Here is an 18635-nt window from a genome sequence, read left to right on the forward strand (position 1 = left end):
TTGTTTTATGGCCTCATACAAGTGGCAAATTTCCTTAACTGGTCTGTCATTCATTCCAAGATTCTTCACGCAGGAATGTAGATTAAACACTTATGGAGTAAGTCATTTACCAACTAGTGACTTCTGCATTATCTTTGGTGTGCTTTAATTTCTTATATGCCTCTTCTCTAACTAGGTCACAACCTCCTTGAGTATCATACACTATTAAGTTTTCTGGGGATTATGGGTCTTATCTGGAAAATTCATGGTGCCTGATACAAGTGGACTCTATATTATGCAGGGTTTTCCAAAAACAAAATAAAAAATATAAAGTCCAAGGGGCACCTGGGTGGCTCAATGGGTTAAGCGTCTGACTTTGGCTTAGGTCATGATCTCATGGTTCATGGGTTCAAGCCTACATCGGGCTCTGTGCTCATAGCGCAGAGCCTGAGGCCTGCTTAGATTCTGTGTCTCCCTCTCTCTCTGCTCTTCCCCTGTTCATGCTCTTTCTCTGTCTCTCAAAAATAAATAAATGTTAAAAAATATATAGGCAAATTAATAATTATTAATTAATAATTAAAACAATTATACTAAACTGAGATATTTGGGATCCAAAATATTATCTTGACAGATAAAAATAGTGGGATTTTGGGGCACCTGGGTGGCTCAGTCAGTTGAGTGTTTGACTCTTGATTTTGGTTTAGGTCATGATCCAGGGTTATGCGATCGAGCCCTGCATCAGGCTCTGTGCTGAGTGTGGAGACTGCTAAAGATTCTTTCTCTCTCTCTCTCTGTCCCTCTCCCTGTATCATGAGATCTCTCTAAAATAAATTTTAAAAAATAGTAGGATTTTATGCAGGATATTGAAAATACCAACTCAGCTCAGTTAAGCTTATGATTTCATACTACTATTTTCAGAAGGACTAGTGTTCACATGGGACTAGTGTTTCTTGGTTGAAGCTCTTTTTTATTTACTGTAAATTTTGGGTCTGCATTTCACTTGAATGAGGCTTTTCAGAAGGAAAAAAAGAATATTACACTATTTCCTACATTACACCTCTCAACCTAACCATAAGTGACCATTTCTCTCCTCTTTCCATTTAACCTGTGGCTGACAGTTCATATTTGGGAGATATAAAAGGATAAATAAAAGAGGAGAAAGTGGGAAAGGAAAGATAAAGGAACAAGTTAGAACAGATGGAGAGAAGAATTGAGACTGTCTAGAGCAGGATGCAGAGGTAAACTTTAAAAAAGAATTTGAGGGTTCATTTTCTTTCATCTTCTGGAGTACAGGAGTACTTCTGCTAGTGTTAGGTGAATTACTTTCACAAAATGATGCTGGTTTTTCCTCTATGGAGTAATGAGCCCTCAAGACCCTCAAGATCTAGAACACCTGGCTCTGGAGAGCATAGGAGACACCTGAAGAACAAAGACATATAGAGCAGAAGAAAAGTGGGAAGGCGCAAAGAAAGGTCAGTGTCCTAGTAACTTCCTCTTGGCCCAGGAAAGCTTTCTTAGTACCCTTCTCCCTGCTCTCCATTGATCGCCAGAGAGAAACAGAGGTGGGCACGGTTATATGGATATGTAAACACGTGAATTCAAGGGTTTCTCTGTTAGTAGTGGCTCAGAGTTTTCACTAATGAAGGGGTGGCAAATACCATTGGGAAGTTTTCCAGGGGAGAAATTCAGAGGCTTATCTCTTAGGAATAACAGGTGGGGAAGTTGAGATTGCCCTTTGTCATCAGTATCATGGGAAGTAAGGTAAGCAGTTTTCTGTGTACTTAACTCTCCACTGGGGTCACAGTCCAGATGGTTGGGAAATGAAAGATTTCAAACCTTCTTCATGCTTCAGGGTATTAACTCATTGAAAGTGTGGTTAAATAAATGAGTAAGATAAAATGAAGAATAGTGATTTCAAAGATGACAGAAATATTGTGAATTTGAACAGGCTTATATGAAAATCTGGCAGTCTTTAAAGCCATGAGATTTCCCATAAACATTACCAAAGGAATGTCCTATAACACAAAAGCCCATTTAATCTCTTGCCATTTGCTGGTTTACTGTGAACTTGATTCACTTTCTTTGGGAAAATTACTCTTGAACAGTGGTTACTAAACTTCAGTGGGCAATCAGGTTGGAGGACTAGTTAAAACAGATTGCTGGGCCCACCCTCAGAGTTTAAAATACAGTAATTTCCTATTTTATTTAATGGGTTATAATGTTATAATATTGTTTATTTTGATGCTCAAATTATCCCTCATTTGGTATCAGGCAGCCACTTCATGCTGGATTCTGTGTCCATTTGATATGTACCCATCATTTCTTGAACACTTCTTTCCTTTCTGGCATAAAGTATTCTAGGCTCATCTTTGACTTTCCCTGCCCCAGTCTTGAAATAGGCCAATTTTCCAAGGAGCTATGTTCCTTTTAGTGGAAAATTGTTTTAAGAAATCAAGATCTGGGCTCTATATATGCTTATGATTGGTGTGTATGTGTGTGTGCATGCATGCGTGACAGAGGTGTTAGGACAAAGCTATTCTCACTTCCGGAGCAAGAGAAAATGGAGATAGACACTTCATTCTATTTTACCCAGTTCTCATGTGGAGTGAAGAACTTTGGCCTTCAGTGTAGGCATTCCTATCCCCTTGGTGTGTTTTTTTTTTTAAAGTTTATTTATTTATTTAGGGAGAGAGAATGCACACAAGCAGGGGAGGGGCAGAGAGAGAGAGAGAGAGAGAGACAGAGAGAGAGAATCCCAAGCAGGCTCTGCATTGTCAGCACAGAGCCCAACACAGGGCTCGATCTCAAGAACGATGAGTCTGATGCTTAACTGACTGAGCCACCCAGGTGCCCCTCTCTTGCCATATTTTCAATTATTTCCAGAATCCCAGAAAGGGAGATGGGGCTGTCATTCACACAGAGAGTACCCAAGGATAGGTAGGGAGCTCTCACTATAGTCTTGTGTTAAACTAGAGCCAACAGAATCTGGTATACCAAAGAAAAAGATTGCAGCCCTGCCACTGAACGCTTGGTGTTTGGCTGGCTGGGGCAAGCGCAGTAATGGCTGGCTAGCTTGCCTCCCTCCCCTGGCTGACTGGGAGGTCTTCATTCCAAAGAGCAGGCTGTTCACACATGCGCAGTATGGTCCAGGAGCTGGTCACAACAGAAAGCACCAATATCCAAGGACTACTGCAGTCCTGTCCCAAATGCTGGATGCCTGGGTGGCTCAGTGGTTAAGCATCTGACTTCAGCTAGGTCACGATCTCGTGGTCTGTGAGTTCTAGCCCCGCGTTGGGCTCTGGGCTGATGGCTTGGAGCCTGCTTCCGATTCAGTGTCTCTTTCTCTCTCTTTGCCCCTCCCCCGTTCATGCTCTGTCTCTCTCTGTCTCAAAAATAAATAAACGTTAAAAGAAAATTTTTTTTTCAAACGCTGGAGCATCAGTCCTGAACACTTACGGCTACACCTGAGTCACTCCTGCATCTATCCATCGATGGGAAAGGAAGGAAAAACAGCTCAAACCAGAAGCTTTCACTCTTTTTCTAAATGAAAAATGCTGGCTTTTCCCCCTATTTTTAAAAATTTTAATTCCAGTAGAGTTAACATGCAGTGTTACATTAGTTACAGGTGTACAATATGTGTGCTTAAGATTAGGGGGTATGTCACTGTTTTCATGGCCTATGAGTGGCCAGAACTAGAGAATATATGGATGTAAATGTATGATATATATCATTAACATACCCACATATAAATTTGTGTATATATACAGAGTTTTGCATCTATTTATCTACTATTAACATATGTTTATTAAGTATATATTGAAATATATATATAATCATGAGTTTGTATTGATACATAAATCCATTTCTAATTCAATACCATGTTTCTATTTTTTTAAAGACACATGGAAGTTATGTAGTTCAAATATTAGCAACAAGTAATATCACACCCCTTCCTTTGAAATACTTGACTTTGTTGCAGTCATCAGTTTTCCTCTTTTGGATAAGAAGTTCCTGACTGTATTCATGCATTTATCTAATAGCTGTTTCCCCTAAATGGTATTGCTCCCTTCAGAATTAGTACCCTGTACCCTGTAGCTTTTCTTTCTCCATGTTTCTGATGACCTGTTTTGAAATTCTTATGGACTTCGGTTTCTCCTTTTCCAAATTTGTAACTCCCTTCTCCTAGAGTAAGGAACTTGGCTCTCGTTATTCTTATATGTTTACCTGTTCAGTTGCTCATCCTGTATATAACTAATCTCTGATCTTCAGCCCTACCCTACCCATGTGTGGACACTCTTCTCTTTTTGCTTGGGCTCTGACTTCCTATTCTAGGCTGCCACTCCATGTGGACACCCTCCTCGCTCAACTCTGGCCCTGAATTCCCACACCAACCAGCCCACACATGCTGCCCCTGTGATCCTTCTGGGTCTCTGAAGGAATGCCCTTCTCTCTCTGCTCTGGCTTTGATTTCTCACATTGGACTGTTTCTTGCCTAGAGGCCTTCCTCACCCGTTGGTTGTGACATTGCATGCCAGGCTGTTCCTCCTTATCGCAGGGATGCCTTATGCACTCTGTTTGGAATCTGACATCTCATGCTATCCTCTTTTTCACCCCTTGCCCAATAGGGCTCTGACATCTGCTCTGGTCTACTGCTCCTCTCTACCCCCTCTATAGACACCTACCTTGTTCTTCCTCCACTAATGACGTTAGGATTGACATTTTCAGGAAGGAAAAGCCTCAATTAGGTTGTTTGTAATATGGAAAAATGGAGGTTCAGATGCTTATGTGGCTTGTCCAGGGCCACAGAGCAAATTAGAGCTAATGTCAGTACAAATTCAGGTATTCCTGAGTGTAAGCTGTGTGAGGTCAGGGACCTTGCCTCTCTTGTTCACTGTATCATCTTCAGCATCTAGCATGACATCTGCATTGAGTGGAACAAATGAATAAATGAATTATTCCCTGTTTAGTTCTTTTCCTTTTTCTGTTCCTTTTCGTTATCTTGATACATATAGGTGTGTGTATATAAAATTGATGTCTATATATTTGCCTATAACCAATAGAGATTCATGCCCTTATATAAATGTCAACATGTAAATTCCTGTGCCTAGGAATTACTTGCATTCCATAAATTTCTAGACTTTCTAACTGGATAGTTGGCATATAAGTGAAAATATAAAAGTACTAAGAAGCTACGGCCATTTTAACTTCCCAGGATTCCAGCACTTCCATTGAGTGTGGGAAAGAAATATATGAGCATCACTAAAGTCAGTTTTTCAGTCACCAGACTACAGCTCCTTCAAAATATTTGGAACACTACAAGAAAAAAATACCATCATCATATGACAAATACGGGTCCCCATGATCAGTCCCTTTAGTCATCTAAGACCTTCCTGTAGATGATCATGCAGGGAAGTGTTTCCAAAGCACATTCTGAAGATCGGTATCTCTTGAGAAATTCTTCTTGAGAAGAGGTTTCTGTGGTCAACACTGGGAACTTGACAATTCACAATGTATGTGAGCATATTAAAGACTTTAGGAAATTCTAGAGTTCAAGAAACCTATTACCTTTATGTAACCTCCTGTCACTCAAATTTCCTTAACCAGAGATCTCCTCTTTAGGGTAATACCTGCCCAAGTCTCATTTCCTCATTCATGCAGTAGGCAAAAATATCTGTTACATGGGGTTATTGTACAGAATAAATGAGTTAAAGATACACAAAGTACACAGCATAGCGCTTGGTATATTCTAGGCATTTGGTAAGTGCTAATTCCTTTTCTTAGACTTATTTATTTAAAATGATTTCTTTTATTATTGAAAGAATAATAGAGGGGCGCCTGGGTGGCTCAGTCAGCTGAGTGTCCGACTTTGGCTTGGGTCATGATCTCATGGTTTGTGGGTTTGAGCCCTGCATTGGGCTCTGCACTGGCAGCTCAGAGCCTGGAGCCTGCTTTGGATTCTGTGTCTCCCTCTCTCTATGCCCCTCCCCTGCTTGCACTCTTTCTCACTCTCTCTCTCTCAAAAATAAACATTAAAAAAATAAAAATAAAAAAGAGAAAGAATAATAGATATGTTCATTATTATTATAATTGAGAAAATATTAAATGCATAAGGTAAAAACCTCAAATCATAAAAGGGGTACAAAATGAAAAGTGAGTTTCTTAGATCTTTCAGATTCCCAAGAAGAATTTATGTACCCTTCTAGACATTTGGTGTGCATAAATATGAAGACATCTCAGAAACATATTTTTAAAAATCTACTCACAGCAATAACAAGGGATTCACATTTGTTTTGTGCCACTGCAGCATTACCTGTAGTTCTTGCATTTTGGGTACATTGATGTGTTTTTCTGAAGTCCTTGGGTGGGGTAAAGGTTAGAGCCTATGTTCATATCCCATGAAGCTGTATTTTGATAAAATGTTATAGAAAATAGGGGAAATATATAATTGTTTTGGGGGTCAAAAAGTCAGCTTAAATGTGTCCTCTTTTGTAAAATCTTTTGTAATCCACCAAGAACAGGACTCTGGTTGAGGTGAATATTCATTCATTCATTCATTCATTCAGTTAATGATGGAGAAGGGATAAGGAAAAGAACATGGGCATGAGATGGTCAGAGCTGCTGCAGCAAAGATACCTGCTAACATTGACCCAGATGGTGAATTAGTTTGCTTAGGGCTGCTGGAAGCCACAAGTCCAAAATCAAGGTGTCAGCAGTGTTGGGTCTTTCTGAAGGCTGGGAGGGAAGGATGTGTCCCAGGCCTCTTTCCTTGGCTTAAGGACAGCCATCTTCTCCTAAACTCTTGCCTTTATGCATATCTCTGTGCAAATTTCCTCTTCTTATAAGGACACCAGTTATGTTGAATTAGAGCCTGCTCTAATGACCTCATTTTAACTTGCTTACCTCTGTAATGACTCTATCTCCAAATAAGGTCACATTCTGAGGTACTAGGGGTTAGGACTTCCACATATGACTTTGTTTAAGTTTATTTATTTATTTTGAGAGAGAGGCAGAGCGAGCAAGGGAGAGAGAGAACCCAAACAGTCTCCATGCTCAGAGCCCAACGTGGGGTTTGAACTCACGAACCATGAGATCATGACCTGAGCCAAAATCAAGAGTCACATACTTAACCGACTGAGCCACCGAGGTGCTCCAACACGTGAATTTTTAGGGCAACATAATTCGGCTGATAACAAGTAGGTTGTAATACCGGAATTTAGTGCTCTTCGAAATTCATCCTGTGCTAGTAAAGCCCACTGACCAACTGCAGCTATCAAAATGTGGGCTCCTTTAAAAAATGCAAATATTGGAATCATGTGTGTGTCATTGCTTAAACCACTTGTTGACAAGAGAATCTGTGTGGCCTGAAGCTCCTGTTAGTCTTCCTTTGCTAGATCCTTCTAAAATGAAAGTGCAGGAAGATGACTTGGTTTTCTTTTTTCTGGCTCCCTTCCCCACCTTCTTGCTTGTATGGACATTTACACTTTGACCCTGTTAACTATTCCCTCCCTTTCTTCTTTATTATCCTGAGTTATCTTCTGTTCCCATAATTCCAATCACTTTTTTCTTGTTCTCATTCAGTGAAGGATGAGGAAGTTGCAATCAGAGCATGTACCTTTTATTAGGTGATTCAAACTGCCTCCCGCCTGATTAACCTCAAGAGTCCCAAAACATGAGGACTTCTGCCTGATAGATCACATAAAGGAGGAATTAAAAAAAAATTTTAGAATAGTTTCTGATTCAGCTTCTTGGCTCAAGAAGAAAGAAGCTAGCTGTTTTTCACCTAGGAGTGGTCTGACTTCTCCATGGCTTCCTGTCGTGTTTGTGACCTCAGGGTGCTGGTGGCCACTGTGTGTGGACTGCTGACGGCCATCGTTTTGGGACTGGGCATCTGGAGGATTGTGATTAGCGTTGAGAAAGGTAATATCTTTTATGTTTAACTATGTTATGTTTATCTTTAACTGCTATGTTGAACTCAAATCAAGAGAAGTTGTTGAGCCTCTGTCTCTGCTACCTGACACACCAGTACTGCGAATAGCCATGTCTGGGCTAGGGTTGCCTGCCAAGGTGTCGTGTATGACATACAACAGGCAAGGGTCAATTGATGGCTAGCATATGGTTGTACGTGCATGAATATGGATATGTGTGTGTGGGCAGGGTGAGGAATTACAAAGTTGAATTAGCCTCTTCTTTCTCTTTTAACACCTGACTGGAAAACAGAATAATCAAATCATTAATAACACATGTTTGGGTTTGTTTAGCTAAATTCGAGAAAGAGAAATAATTATGGACACACACACACACACACACACACACACACACACACACACACAGATATACAGACATACACACATAATCAAATATGCCCAGAATGGAATTTCATTTTTGGAATGTTCTCACTAGGATGGTAAATAAACTCTTAGGGTTTGTGCATAAAGTTCTCACTCTCTAAGTGTAAAAAACTACTTAAAAAATTAAGATTACTTAGAAAATGATTTTTTCAGGGGTGCCTAGGTGACTCAGCCAGTTAAGATTCTTGATTTTGGCTCAGGTCACGATCTCACACTGTGGTCTGTGAGTTTGAGCCCCATGTAGAGCTCTGTGCTGACAATATGGAGCCTGCTTAGGATTCTCTCTCTCCCTTTCTCCCTGTCTCTTCCATGTTCATGTTCTCTCTCTCTCTCTCTCTCAAAAATAAGTGCATAAACATAAAAAAAAAAAAGAAAATGATTTTTCTGGTTACTCAACAAGTATCTGTTAGTAACTTTCTGTGTGCTAGAAATGACACTGGAAGGTGGGAGGGGGAGCCATGGGTGTAAAACAATGGTGCTAGAGGAAAACCCCCAGTAACTCACACTGAAGACTTTCTATAATCTCAGTGCCTGTTCGCTTGGGCTGCAGAGGTTCTCCATGAAGGGATTCAAAGCTGGATGTGCCAAACACTCCTTTTGTAATAAACAGAGAAAGATTCTAATAAAACTGAGTAAATAACGGTAAATAATACTAGTCTAGAGAGCAGAAGGAGGGGTGATCTGCCGTCTGAGAAGGTACCTGAGAAGGATGGAAGGTTGGGGGAGCCAGGAGAAGCACAATGCATGGCTGCAAAGATCCCATGCTGGAGAGAAAAGGAGTCAAATATATTCACTGTTGATGGAATGACAGCTGAGATCTCATGGTCCTTCCTTCCCTGCCCCACAGAACATTATTTAGAAAATGTACTAACAGGATTTGTAGAATTAGCGTGAGAAAATTTTCCAGAACAAAACCAATAACATTTAAACTTGAGAAAAATGTGTTTCCATTTGTTTTATTTATTTTTGTTTAAAGTTAAAAAATTATGAACTATAGATTTTTACCTCATTAAGGCTGCTAAATTTATAAGCCCTTATTTATTTATTTATTTATTTATTTATTTATTTATTTATTTTAATATATGAAATTTATTGTCAAATTGGTTTCCATACAACACCCAGTGCTCATCCCAAAAGGTGCCCTCCTCAATACCCATCACCCACCCTCCCCTCCCTCCCACCCCCCATCAACCCTCAGTTTGTTCTCAGTTTTTAACAGTCTCTTATGCTTTGGCTCTCTCCCACTCTAACCTCTTTTTTTTTTTTCTTCCCCTCCCCCATGGGTTTCTGTTAAGTTTCTCAGGATCCACATAAGAGTGAAATCATATGGTATCTGTCTTTCTTTGTATGGCTTATTTCACTTAGCATCACACTCTCCAGTTCCATCTATGTTGCTACAAAAGGCCATATTTCATTTTTTCTCATTGCCACGTAGTATTCCATTGTGTATATAAACCACAATTTCTTTATCCATTCATCAGTTGATGGACATTTAGGCTCTTTCCATAATTTGGCTATTGTTGAGAGTGCTGCTATAAACATTGGGGTACAAGTGCCCCTATGCATCAGTACTCCTGTATCCCTTGGATAAATTCCTAGCAGTGCTATTGCTGGGTCATAGGGTAGGTCTATTTTTAATTTTCTGAGGAACCTCCACACTGCTTTCCAGAGCGGCTGCACCAATTTGCATTCCCACCAACAGTGCAAGAGGGTTCCCGTTTCTTCACATCCTCTCCAGCATCTATAGTCTCCTGATTTCTTCATTTTGGCTACTCTGACTGGCGTGAGGTGATATCTGAGTGTGGTTTTGATTTGTATTTCCCTGATAAGGAGCGACGTTGAACATCTTTTCATGTGCCTGTTGGCCATCCGGATGTCTTCTTTAGAGAAGTGTCTATTCATGTTTTCTGCCCATTTCTTTACTGGGTTATTTGTTTTTCGGGTGTTGAGTTTGGTGAGCTCTTTATAGATTTTGGATACTAGCCCTTTGTCCGATATGTCATTTGCAAATGTCTTTTCCCATTCCGTTGGTTGCCTTTTAGTTTTGTTGGTTGTTTCCTTTGCTGTGCAGAAGCTTTTTATCTTCATAAGGTCCCAGTAATTCACTTTTGCTTTTAATTCCCTTGCCTTTGGGGATGTGCTGAGTAAGAGATTGCTACGGCTGAGGTCAGAGAGGTCTTTTCCTGCTTTCTCCTCTAAGGTTTTGATGGTTTCCTGTCTCACATTCAGGTCCTTTATCCATTTTGAGTTTATTTTTGTGAATGGTGTGAGAAAGTGGTCTAGTTCCAACCTTCTGCATGTTGCTGTCCAGTTCTCCCAGCACCATTTGTTAAAGAGACTGTCTTTTTTCCATTGGATGTTCTTTCCTGCTTTGTCAAAGATGAGTTGGCCATACGTTTGTGGGTCTAGTTCTGGGGTTTCTATTCTATTCCATTGGTCTCTGTGTCTGTTTTTGTGCCAATACCATGCTGTCTTGATGATGACAGCTTTGTAGTAGAGGCTAAAGTCTGGGATTGTGATGCCTCCTGCTTTGGTCTTCTTCAAAATTACTTTGGCTATTCGGGGCCTTTTGTGGTTCCATATGAATTTTCGGATTGCTTGTTCTAGTTTCGAGAAGAATGCTGGTGCAATTTTGATTGGGATTGCATTGAATGTGTAGATAGCTTTGGGTAGTATTGACATTTTGACAATATTTATTCTTCCAATCCATGAGCAGGGAATTCCATTCCTGCTGGAATTCTTTCCATTTCTTCATATCTTCTTCAATTACCTTCATAAGCTTTCTATAGTTTTCAGCATACAGATCTTTTACATTTTTGGTTAGATTTATTCCTAGGTATTTTATGCTTCTTGGTGCAATTGTGAATGGGATCAGTTTCTTTACTTGTCTTTCTGTTGCTTCATTGTTAGTGTATAAGAATGCAACTGATTTCTGTACATTGATTTTGTATCCTGCAACTTTGCTGAATTCATGTATCAGTTCTAGCAGACTTTTGGTGGAGTCTATCGGATTTTCCATGTATAATATCATGTCATCTGCAAAAAGCGAAAGCTTGACTTCATCTTTGCCAATTATGATGCCTTTGATTTCCTTTTGTTGTCTGATCGCTGATGCTAGAACTTCCAGCACTATGTTAAACAACAGCGGTGAGAGTGGGCATCCCTGTCGTGTTCCTGATCTCAGGGAAAAAGCTCTCAGTTTTTCCCCGTTGAGGATGATGTTAGCTGTGGACTTTTCATAAATGGCTTTTATGATCTTTAAGTATGTTCCTTCTATCCTGACTATCTCAAGGGTTTTTATTAAGAAAGGGTGCTGGATTTTGTCAAAGGCCTTTTCTGCATCGATTGACAGGATCATATGGTTCTTCTCTTTTTTTTTTTGTTAATGTGATGTATCACATTGATTGATTTGCGAATGTTGAACCAGCCCTGCATCCCAGGAATGAATCCCACTTGATCATGGTGAATAATTCTTTTTATATGCCGTTGAATTCGATTTGCTAGTATCTTATTGAGAATTTTTGCATCCATATTCATCAGGGATATTGGCCTGTAGTTCTCTTTTTTTACTGGGTCTCTGTCTGGTTTAGGAATCAAAGTAATACTGGCTTCATAGAATGAGTCTGGAAGTTTTCCTTCCCTTTCTATTCTTGGAATAGCTTGAGAAGGATAGGTATTATCTCTGTTTTAAACGTCTGGTAGAACTCCCCTGGGAAGCCATCTGGTCCTGGACTCTTATTTGTTGGGAGATTTTTGATAACCGATTCAATTTCTTCGCTGGTTATGGGTCTGTTCAAGCTTTCTATTTCCTCCTGATTGAGTTTTGGAAGTGTGTGGGTGTTTAGGAATTTGTCCATTTCTTCCAGGTTGTCCAATTTGTTGGCATATAATTTTTCATAGTATTCCCTGATAATTTTTTGTATCTCTGAGGGATTGGTTGTAATAATTCCATTTTCATTCATGATTTTATCTATTTGGGTCATCTCCCTTTTCTTTTTGAGAAGCCTGGCTAGAGGTTTGTCAATTTTGTTTATTTTTTCAAAAAACCAACTCTTGGTTTCGTTGATCTGCTCTACAGTTTTTTTAGATTCTATATTGTTTATTTCTGCTCTGATCTTTATGATTTCTCTTCTTCTGCTGGGTTTAGGCTGCCTTTGCTGTTCTGCTTCTATTTCCTTTAGGTGTGCTGTTAGATTTTGTATTTGGGATTTTTCTTGTTTCTTGAGATAGGCCTGGATTGCAATGTATTTTCCTCTCAGGACTGCCTTCGCAGCATCCCAAAGCGTTTGGATTGTTGTATTTTCATTTTCGTTTGTTTCCATATATTTTTTAATTTCTTGTCTAATTGCCTGGTGGACCCACTCATTCGTTAGTAGGGTGTTCTTTAACCTCCATGCTTTTGGAGGTTTTCCAGACTTTTTCCTGTGGTTGATTTCAAGCTTCATAGCATTGTGGTCTGAAAGTATGCATGGTATAATTTCAATTCTTGTAAACTTATGAAGGGCTGTTTTGTGACCCAGTATATGATCTTGGAGAATGTTCCATGTGCACTCGAGAAGAAAGTATATTGTGTTGCTTTGGGATGCAGAGTTCTAAATATATCTGTCAAGTCCATCTGATCCAATGTATCATTCAGGGCCCTTGTTTCTTTATTGACCGTGTGTCTGGATGATCTATCCATTTCTGTAAGTGGGGTGTTAAAGTCCCCTGCAATGACCACATTCTTATCAATAAGGTTGCTTATGTTTATGAGTAATTGTTTTATATATTTGGGGGCTCCGGTATTCGGCGCATAGACATTTATAATTGTTAGCTCTTCCTGATGGATAGACCCTGTAATTATTATATAATGCCCTTCTTCATCTCTTGTTACAGCCTTTAATTTAAAGTCTAGTTTGTCTGATATAAGTATGGCTACTCCAGCTTTCTTTTGGCTTCCAGTAGCATGATAAATAGTTCTCCATCCCCTCACTCTCAATCTAAAGGTGTCCTCAGATCTAAAATGAGTCTCTTGTAGACAGCAAATAGATGGGTCTTGTTTTTTTATCCATTCTGATAGCCTATGTCTTTTGGTTGGAGCATTTAATCCATTTACATTCAGTGTTATTATAGAAAGATACGGGTTTAGAGTCATTGTGATGTCTGTATGTTTTATGCTTGTAGTGATGTCTCTGGTACTTTGTCTCACAGGATCCCCCTTAGGATCTCTTGTAGGGCTGGTTTAGTGGTGACAAATTCCTTCAGTTTTTGTTTGGGAAGACCTTTATCTCTCCTTCTATTCTAAATGACAGACTTGCTGGATAAAGGATTCTCGGCTGCATATTTTTTCTGTTTAGCACACTGAAGATATCGTGCCAAGCCTTTCTGGCCTGCCAAGTTTCAAAAGAGAGATCAGTCACGAGTCTTATAGGTCTCCCTTTATATGTGAGGGCCCGTTTATCCCTTGCTGCTTTCAGAATTTTCTCTTTATCCTTGTATTTTGCCAGTTTCACTATGATATGTCGTGCAGAAGATCGATTCAAGTTACGTCTGAAGGGAGTTCTCTGTGCCTCTTGGATTTCAATGCCTTTTTCCTTCCCCAGTTCAGGGAAGTTCTCAGCTATAATTTCTTCAAGTACCCCTTCAGCACCTTTCCCTCTCTCTTCCTCCTCTGGGATACCAATTATGCGTATATTATTTCTTTTTAGTGTATCACTTAGTTCTCTAATTTTCCCCTCATACTCCTGGATTTTTTTATCTCTCTTTCTCTCAGCTTCCTCTTTTTCCATAACTTTATCTTCTAGTTCACCTATTCTCTCCTCTGCCTCTTCAATCCGAGCCGTCGTGGTTTCCATTTTGTTTTGCAATTCGTTTAAAGCGCTTTTCAGCTCCTCGTGACTGTTCCTTAGTCCCTTGATCTCTGTAGCAAGAGATTCTCTTCTGTCCTCTATACTGTTTTCAAGCCCAGTGATTAATTTTATGACTATTATTCTAAATTCACTTTCTGTTATATTATTTAAATCCTTTTTGATCAGTTCATTAGCTGTTGTTATTTCCCGGAGATTCTTCTGAGGGGAATTCTTCTGTTTGGTCATTTTGGATAGTCCCTGGAGTGGTGAGGACCTGCAGGGCACTTCCCCTGTGCTGTGGTGTGTAATTGGAGTTGGTGGGCGGGGCCGCAGTCCGACCTGATGTCTGCCCCCAGCCCACCGCTGGGGCCACAGTCAGACTGGTGTGTGCCTTCTCTTCCCCTCTCCTAGGGGCGGGATTCACTGTGGGGTGGCATGGCCCGTCTGGGCTACTTGCACACTGCCAGGCTTGTGGCGCTGGGGATCTGGCATATTAGCTGGGGTGGGTAGGCAAGGTGCACGGGGGCAGGAGGGACAGGCTTAGCTGGCTTCTCCTTAGGTGATCCACTTCAGGAGGGGCCCTGTGGCAGCGGGAGGGAGTCAGATCCGCTGCCAGAGGTTTGGCTCCGCAGAAGCACAGAGTTGGGTGTTTGTGCAGAGCGAGCAAGTTCCCTGGCAGGAACTGGTTCACTTTGGGATTTTGGCTGGGGGATGGGCGGGGGAGATGGCGCTGGCGAGCGCCTTTGTTCCCCGCCAAGCTGAGCTCTGCCATCCGGGGGCTCAGCAGCTCTCCCTCCCTTTGTCCTCCAGCCTTCCCGCTTTCTGAGCAGAGCTGTTAACTTATGACCTCCCAGACGCTAAGTCGCGCTTGCTGTCGAAACACAGTCCGTCAGGCCCCTCCGCTTTTGCCAGCCAGACTCGGGGGCTCTGCTTGGCCGGCGAGCCGCCCCTCCGCCCCGGCTCCCTCCCGCCAGTCCGTGGAGCGCACACCGCCTCGCTGCCCTTCCTACCCTCTTCTGTGGGCCTCTCTTCTGTGCTTGGCTCCGGAGACTCCGTTCTGCTAATCCTCTGGCGGTTTTCTGGGTTATTTAGGCAGGTGTAGGTGGAATCTAACTGATCAGCAGGATGCGCGGTGAGCCCAGCGTCCTCCTACGCCGCCATCTTCCCTCTCCAAGACTTTATTTAAAGAGTATACTTTTAAGAAATCTTTTTTCCTCCCTCCTTCCCTCCTTTCCTTCTTTCCTTTATAGGACATCTACTTTTAAAGGGAAATTTTTGGTGACTTATAATGGAGACAGGTATAATAGAACCATTAAAACAAGGACCAAAGTATAAAACACTATAAGGAAGAAAACAGCAGAAGTTGCTAAAAACAAATACAAAACATATCCCTGAGACATATCCTTGAAATTCCTGAGGGCCAAGACCCCAAACAAAGCATAATAAGCAACAAAAAAACCTTGTTTAACAGTGAAAGCATACCAGCTCCTCAAAGAACACAAATGTGTCCTTGCTCTGAATTTTTCTTAAAAAATGTTTTATTTGATTGTAGTTGACACACAATATTACCTTAGTTTCAGGTGTACAACATACTTATCTCATTTAACCCTAACAGCTACCTTTGAAGCAGTTATTATTATATCCATGTTACATATGGGGAAACCCAGGCTCCAAGAATCTCTTCAAACTTATGTAGCTAGAAAGTGTTGGGTCTGGATTTGAATCTAGATTATTTTGACTTTAGTATCGATGCTCTTCACTCCTGCACTATTCTGCCTTCCTAGAGGGAAGACAATGGTAACCCAATCAATTAATTCACCTTCAGGTTTAAAAAAATTTTTTTTAGGCACCTATGCCTAAAAACCCAAAAAATTCACAAAAAATATGCAGTAACTAGTAGAATGTTTTCTAGGCAAAGTTACGTACTTTGGTAAGTATGCTGTTTGTCTTCAAGTCAATGAGGTCTCCATTATTAATGGTGCTTATAGAGCATAGATTAGTATGCTTCACCTTTAAGCTTTTCTGAGTCTTCAAATGGTGTTTATAGATTTTTGGCTGTGGAGTAACTGCCATAGCTTTGCCACATTCTTCCAGGTTTTGCCAAAGCACCTCCTTCAGCTTTGCAAAGTTCTAGGATTGTCCACTGTTGATCTTCTAGTCTAGAACAGCAGAAGAAAGTACAGATTCAGACTGCATTGCCTGGAACATTGCCCATTTTCTAACAACATTCATCCTGGTGACTACCTTTAATGTAAAGAATTCTCACATTCACATAAGCCCCAACATCTAATGGTCATCAAACAAGCTTATCTCTGTCTAATTGCTAAGTGTAATGAGTCATTAAAAAAAAAAACAAATTATTGGTTTAAATATCAAACAAATACCTCTAGAATGCCAATGATCTGTGTAGTATAGGAAAACTGTAAATTCTGCTCCTATTACTTAATAAGTCCTCTTGTAAAAGGTCATGGTAAAGCTCCAGTCCAGATGAAGTTGACAGCATTTCATGGGAGTAGACAAGCATGGGAGTAGCAATTCTTTCAGAATTGCTAGAATAGTCTTTGGCATTTTTATGTGCTGCTGCTGAAAACATTAAATAATAATGACCTTTTTTTCCATCAAAGCATCACAGTAAGATATATTGTCAAGTATAACACTTTTTCCATCTAGGCTTTCAGAAATAAGATATCCTAGGCTTTTGAAGTTCTGTTTGGTAAAGAGATTTTTCAAAACTTTCGATGACTCTTGGAAGGAGCTCAAGACTTGAAGTTCTTCTATGATGATATCTGTTTGCTGGAACATGTCACCCAGAGTTTCACACAGCCACCTCCCTTATGATTTAGGTCTTAGTTTCAATGTCACCACCTCAAAGAGACCTTTTCTATCCACTCAGTCCAAGGTTATCATTCTATTTGCTCTCTTTCACATGTATTTTGTTCATGGCTTTTATCACCTGGTAATTTCGTATTTGTTTGCTGTCTGTCTCCCCATTCCTAGAATGAAAGCTCTAAGAAACCAGGGACCTGACTTATCAATCTACATTCTCTGCCCCTATATGGGTACCTGGAATACAGTTGCTAGTACATAGCTTATGAGTAAATGAAAGAATCATGTGAAAACCAGAAACTGGACTGAAAGTTGTCAAATAGCTGTATTCAAGAAGTAAATAAAAATAAATATTAAAATGAATGTTATTATGGTTTTGTTTACATCAGTTAAGACAGACACCATTTTAGTTTTCTTCCTCTGCCCCAGGCCATGCAACACTCTGACCATTTCTAGAACTTCCGCTTCATTAGGATCTCTCCTGTTGTGTATGATCTCTTCTGTTTAGCTGTATGATCAACAAAAGGATGCTTTTATGTTGGAGCAAATTAAAGTTTTGCCTGACCTCTAGCCTTTTCACATTAGGCCTTCTTTGTAGAATATCAAGTAATATGTGCCTCATCTGATGTGTTTTCAGAATGGACAACGTAAGGCATTCTATCTCTTTTGGACTTTTGCTCCCAATAGCAAGAACCTTGTGATACAAGAAGCAGTGCAGCTTTTTGGTCCAATCACGCTTGATGAAAGTAAAATGAAACATAATTAAGTCTTATTATACATCTTTCCCTTGACATTTTTCAACTTGAGCAAGGCCTGATGTAAACATAGACAGATGTCCATAATCATAATAGTAGGAGATTTTTTTCTTAACTCTTAGGGAGAATATCTTAACCTTATGACATATTACCATTGATGGTTATGCCCTATTGAACCATATCCTATGTCTCTTCTAGATTATAAAACTTCCTCCTTTCTGCAAGCATGAGTGCCTTTCCCACTCTTTCCAGATACCCTGACCTTCATTTCCTATCATGGGCTCACTTAGAGCTCAGGCCAAGAAAAGACTTTAGTAGGTTGCAATATTTCCAAACCCCAAGGTCAAACTTCATAGCATTGAAATTCTTGCACAGTAGGAAATACGGGTTGTGGGGAAAGGTCAAGGAGAGTTTATTGATTCTCAGAAAATAATTTGTACACAGATGCTTGACTTTCATTTTACTCAATTACAGTACTTACTCAAGAGGCAAACTTGTTAATAAATCAAACTCATGGGACTGTTCCTGGAGGACAGATTGTATTTTGGGGTTCGACAAAAGGTCTAGTAAGTGGAGAGCTGTAGTGTTATTTAGTCTTAATCCTGCTGTTGTAAACCTCTCTTCTGCTGTTTTGCCAGTCTCCCTTCTTGCTTCCTCATATAACCATTCTCTAAATTAAGAAAACAATTGCTGTGAAAAGGAAGGGATTTTTTTTTGGAGGAATAGATTTTGTTATGTAATTGGCTGAAGAGCATGAATTATTTTAACATCAGTATTAGTGATGTTTAAATTGCTGATCCCATTCTCAAAGTCACTTTCTCAAATTAAGAAATTTAACACAAGGGGGTTGACTTGGTAGATTTTTCCTTGATTTCCAGGTATTAGATATTTTTACTTAA

At 40.1% G+C, this 18635-nt stretch overlaps 1 protein-coding gene across 1 annotated transcript in view; it reads left to right on the forward strand.

The window, feature by feature from the left end:
• The first annotated feature begins 7368 nt into the window (after positions 1–7368).
• Positions 7369–18635, forward strand: part of ADGRG7 (adhesion G protein-coupled receptor G7) — a 77877-nt gene continuing 66610 nt past the window's right edge. The window contains exon 1 of the mRNA XM_019448176.2: positions 7369–7896. Coding sequence (XP_019303721.2) covers positions 7782–7896 — 115 coding nt within the window. The 5' untranslated portion in view covers positions 7369–7781. The remainder of the gene's footprint in view (positions 7897–18635) is intronic.

Source organism: Panthera pardus, unplaced genomic scaffold (assembly GCF_024362965.1).
Source record: "Panthera pardus isolate Hobbes unplaced genomic scaffold, ASM2436296v1 HiC_scaffold_16, whole genome shotgun sequence".
Taxonomy (NCBI): Eukaryota; Metazoa; Chordata; class Mammalia; order Carnivora; family Felidae; genus Panthera; species Panthera pardus.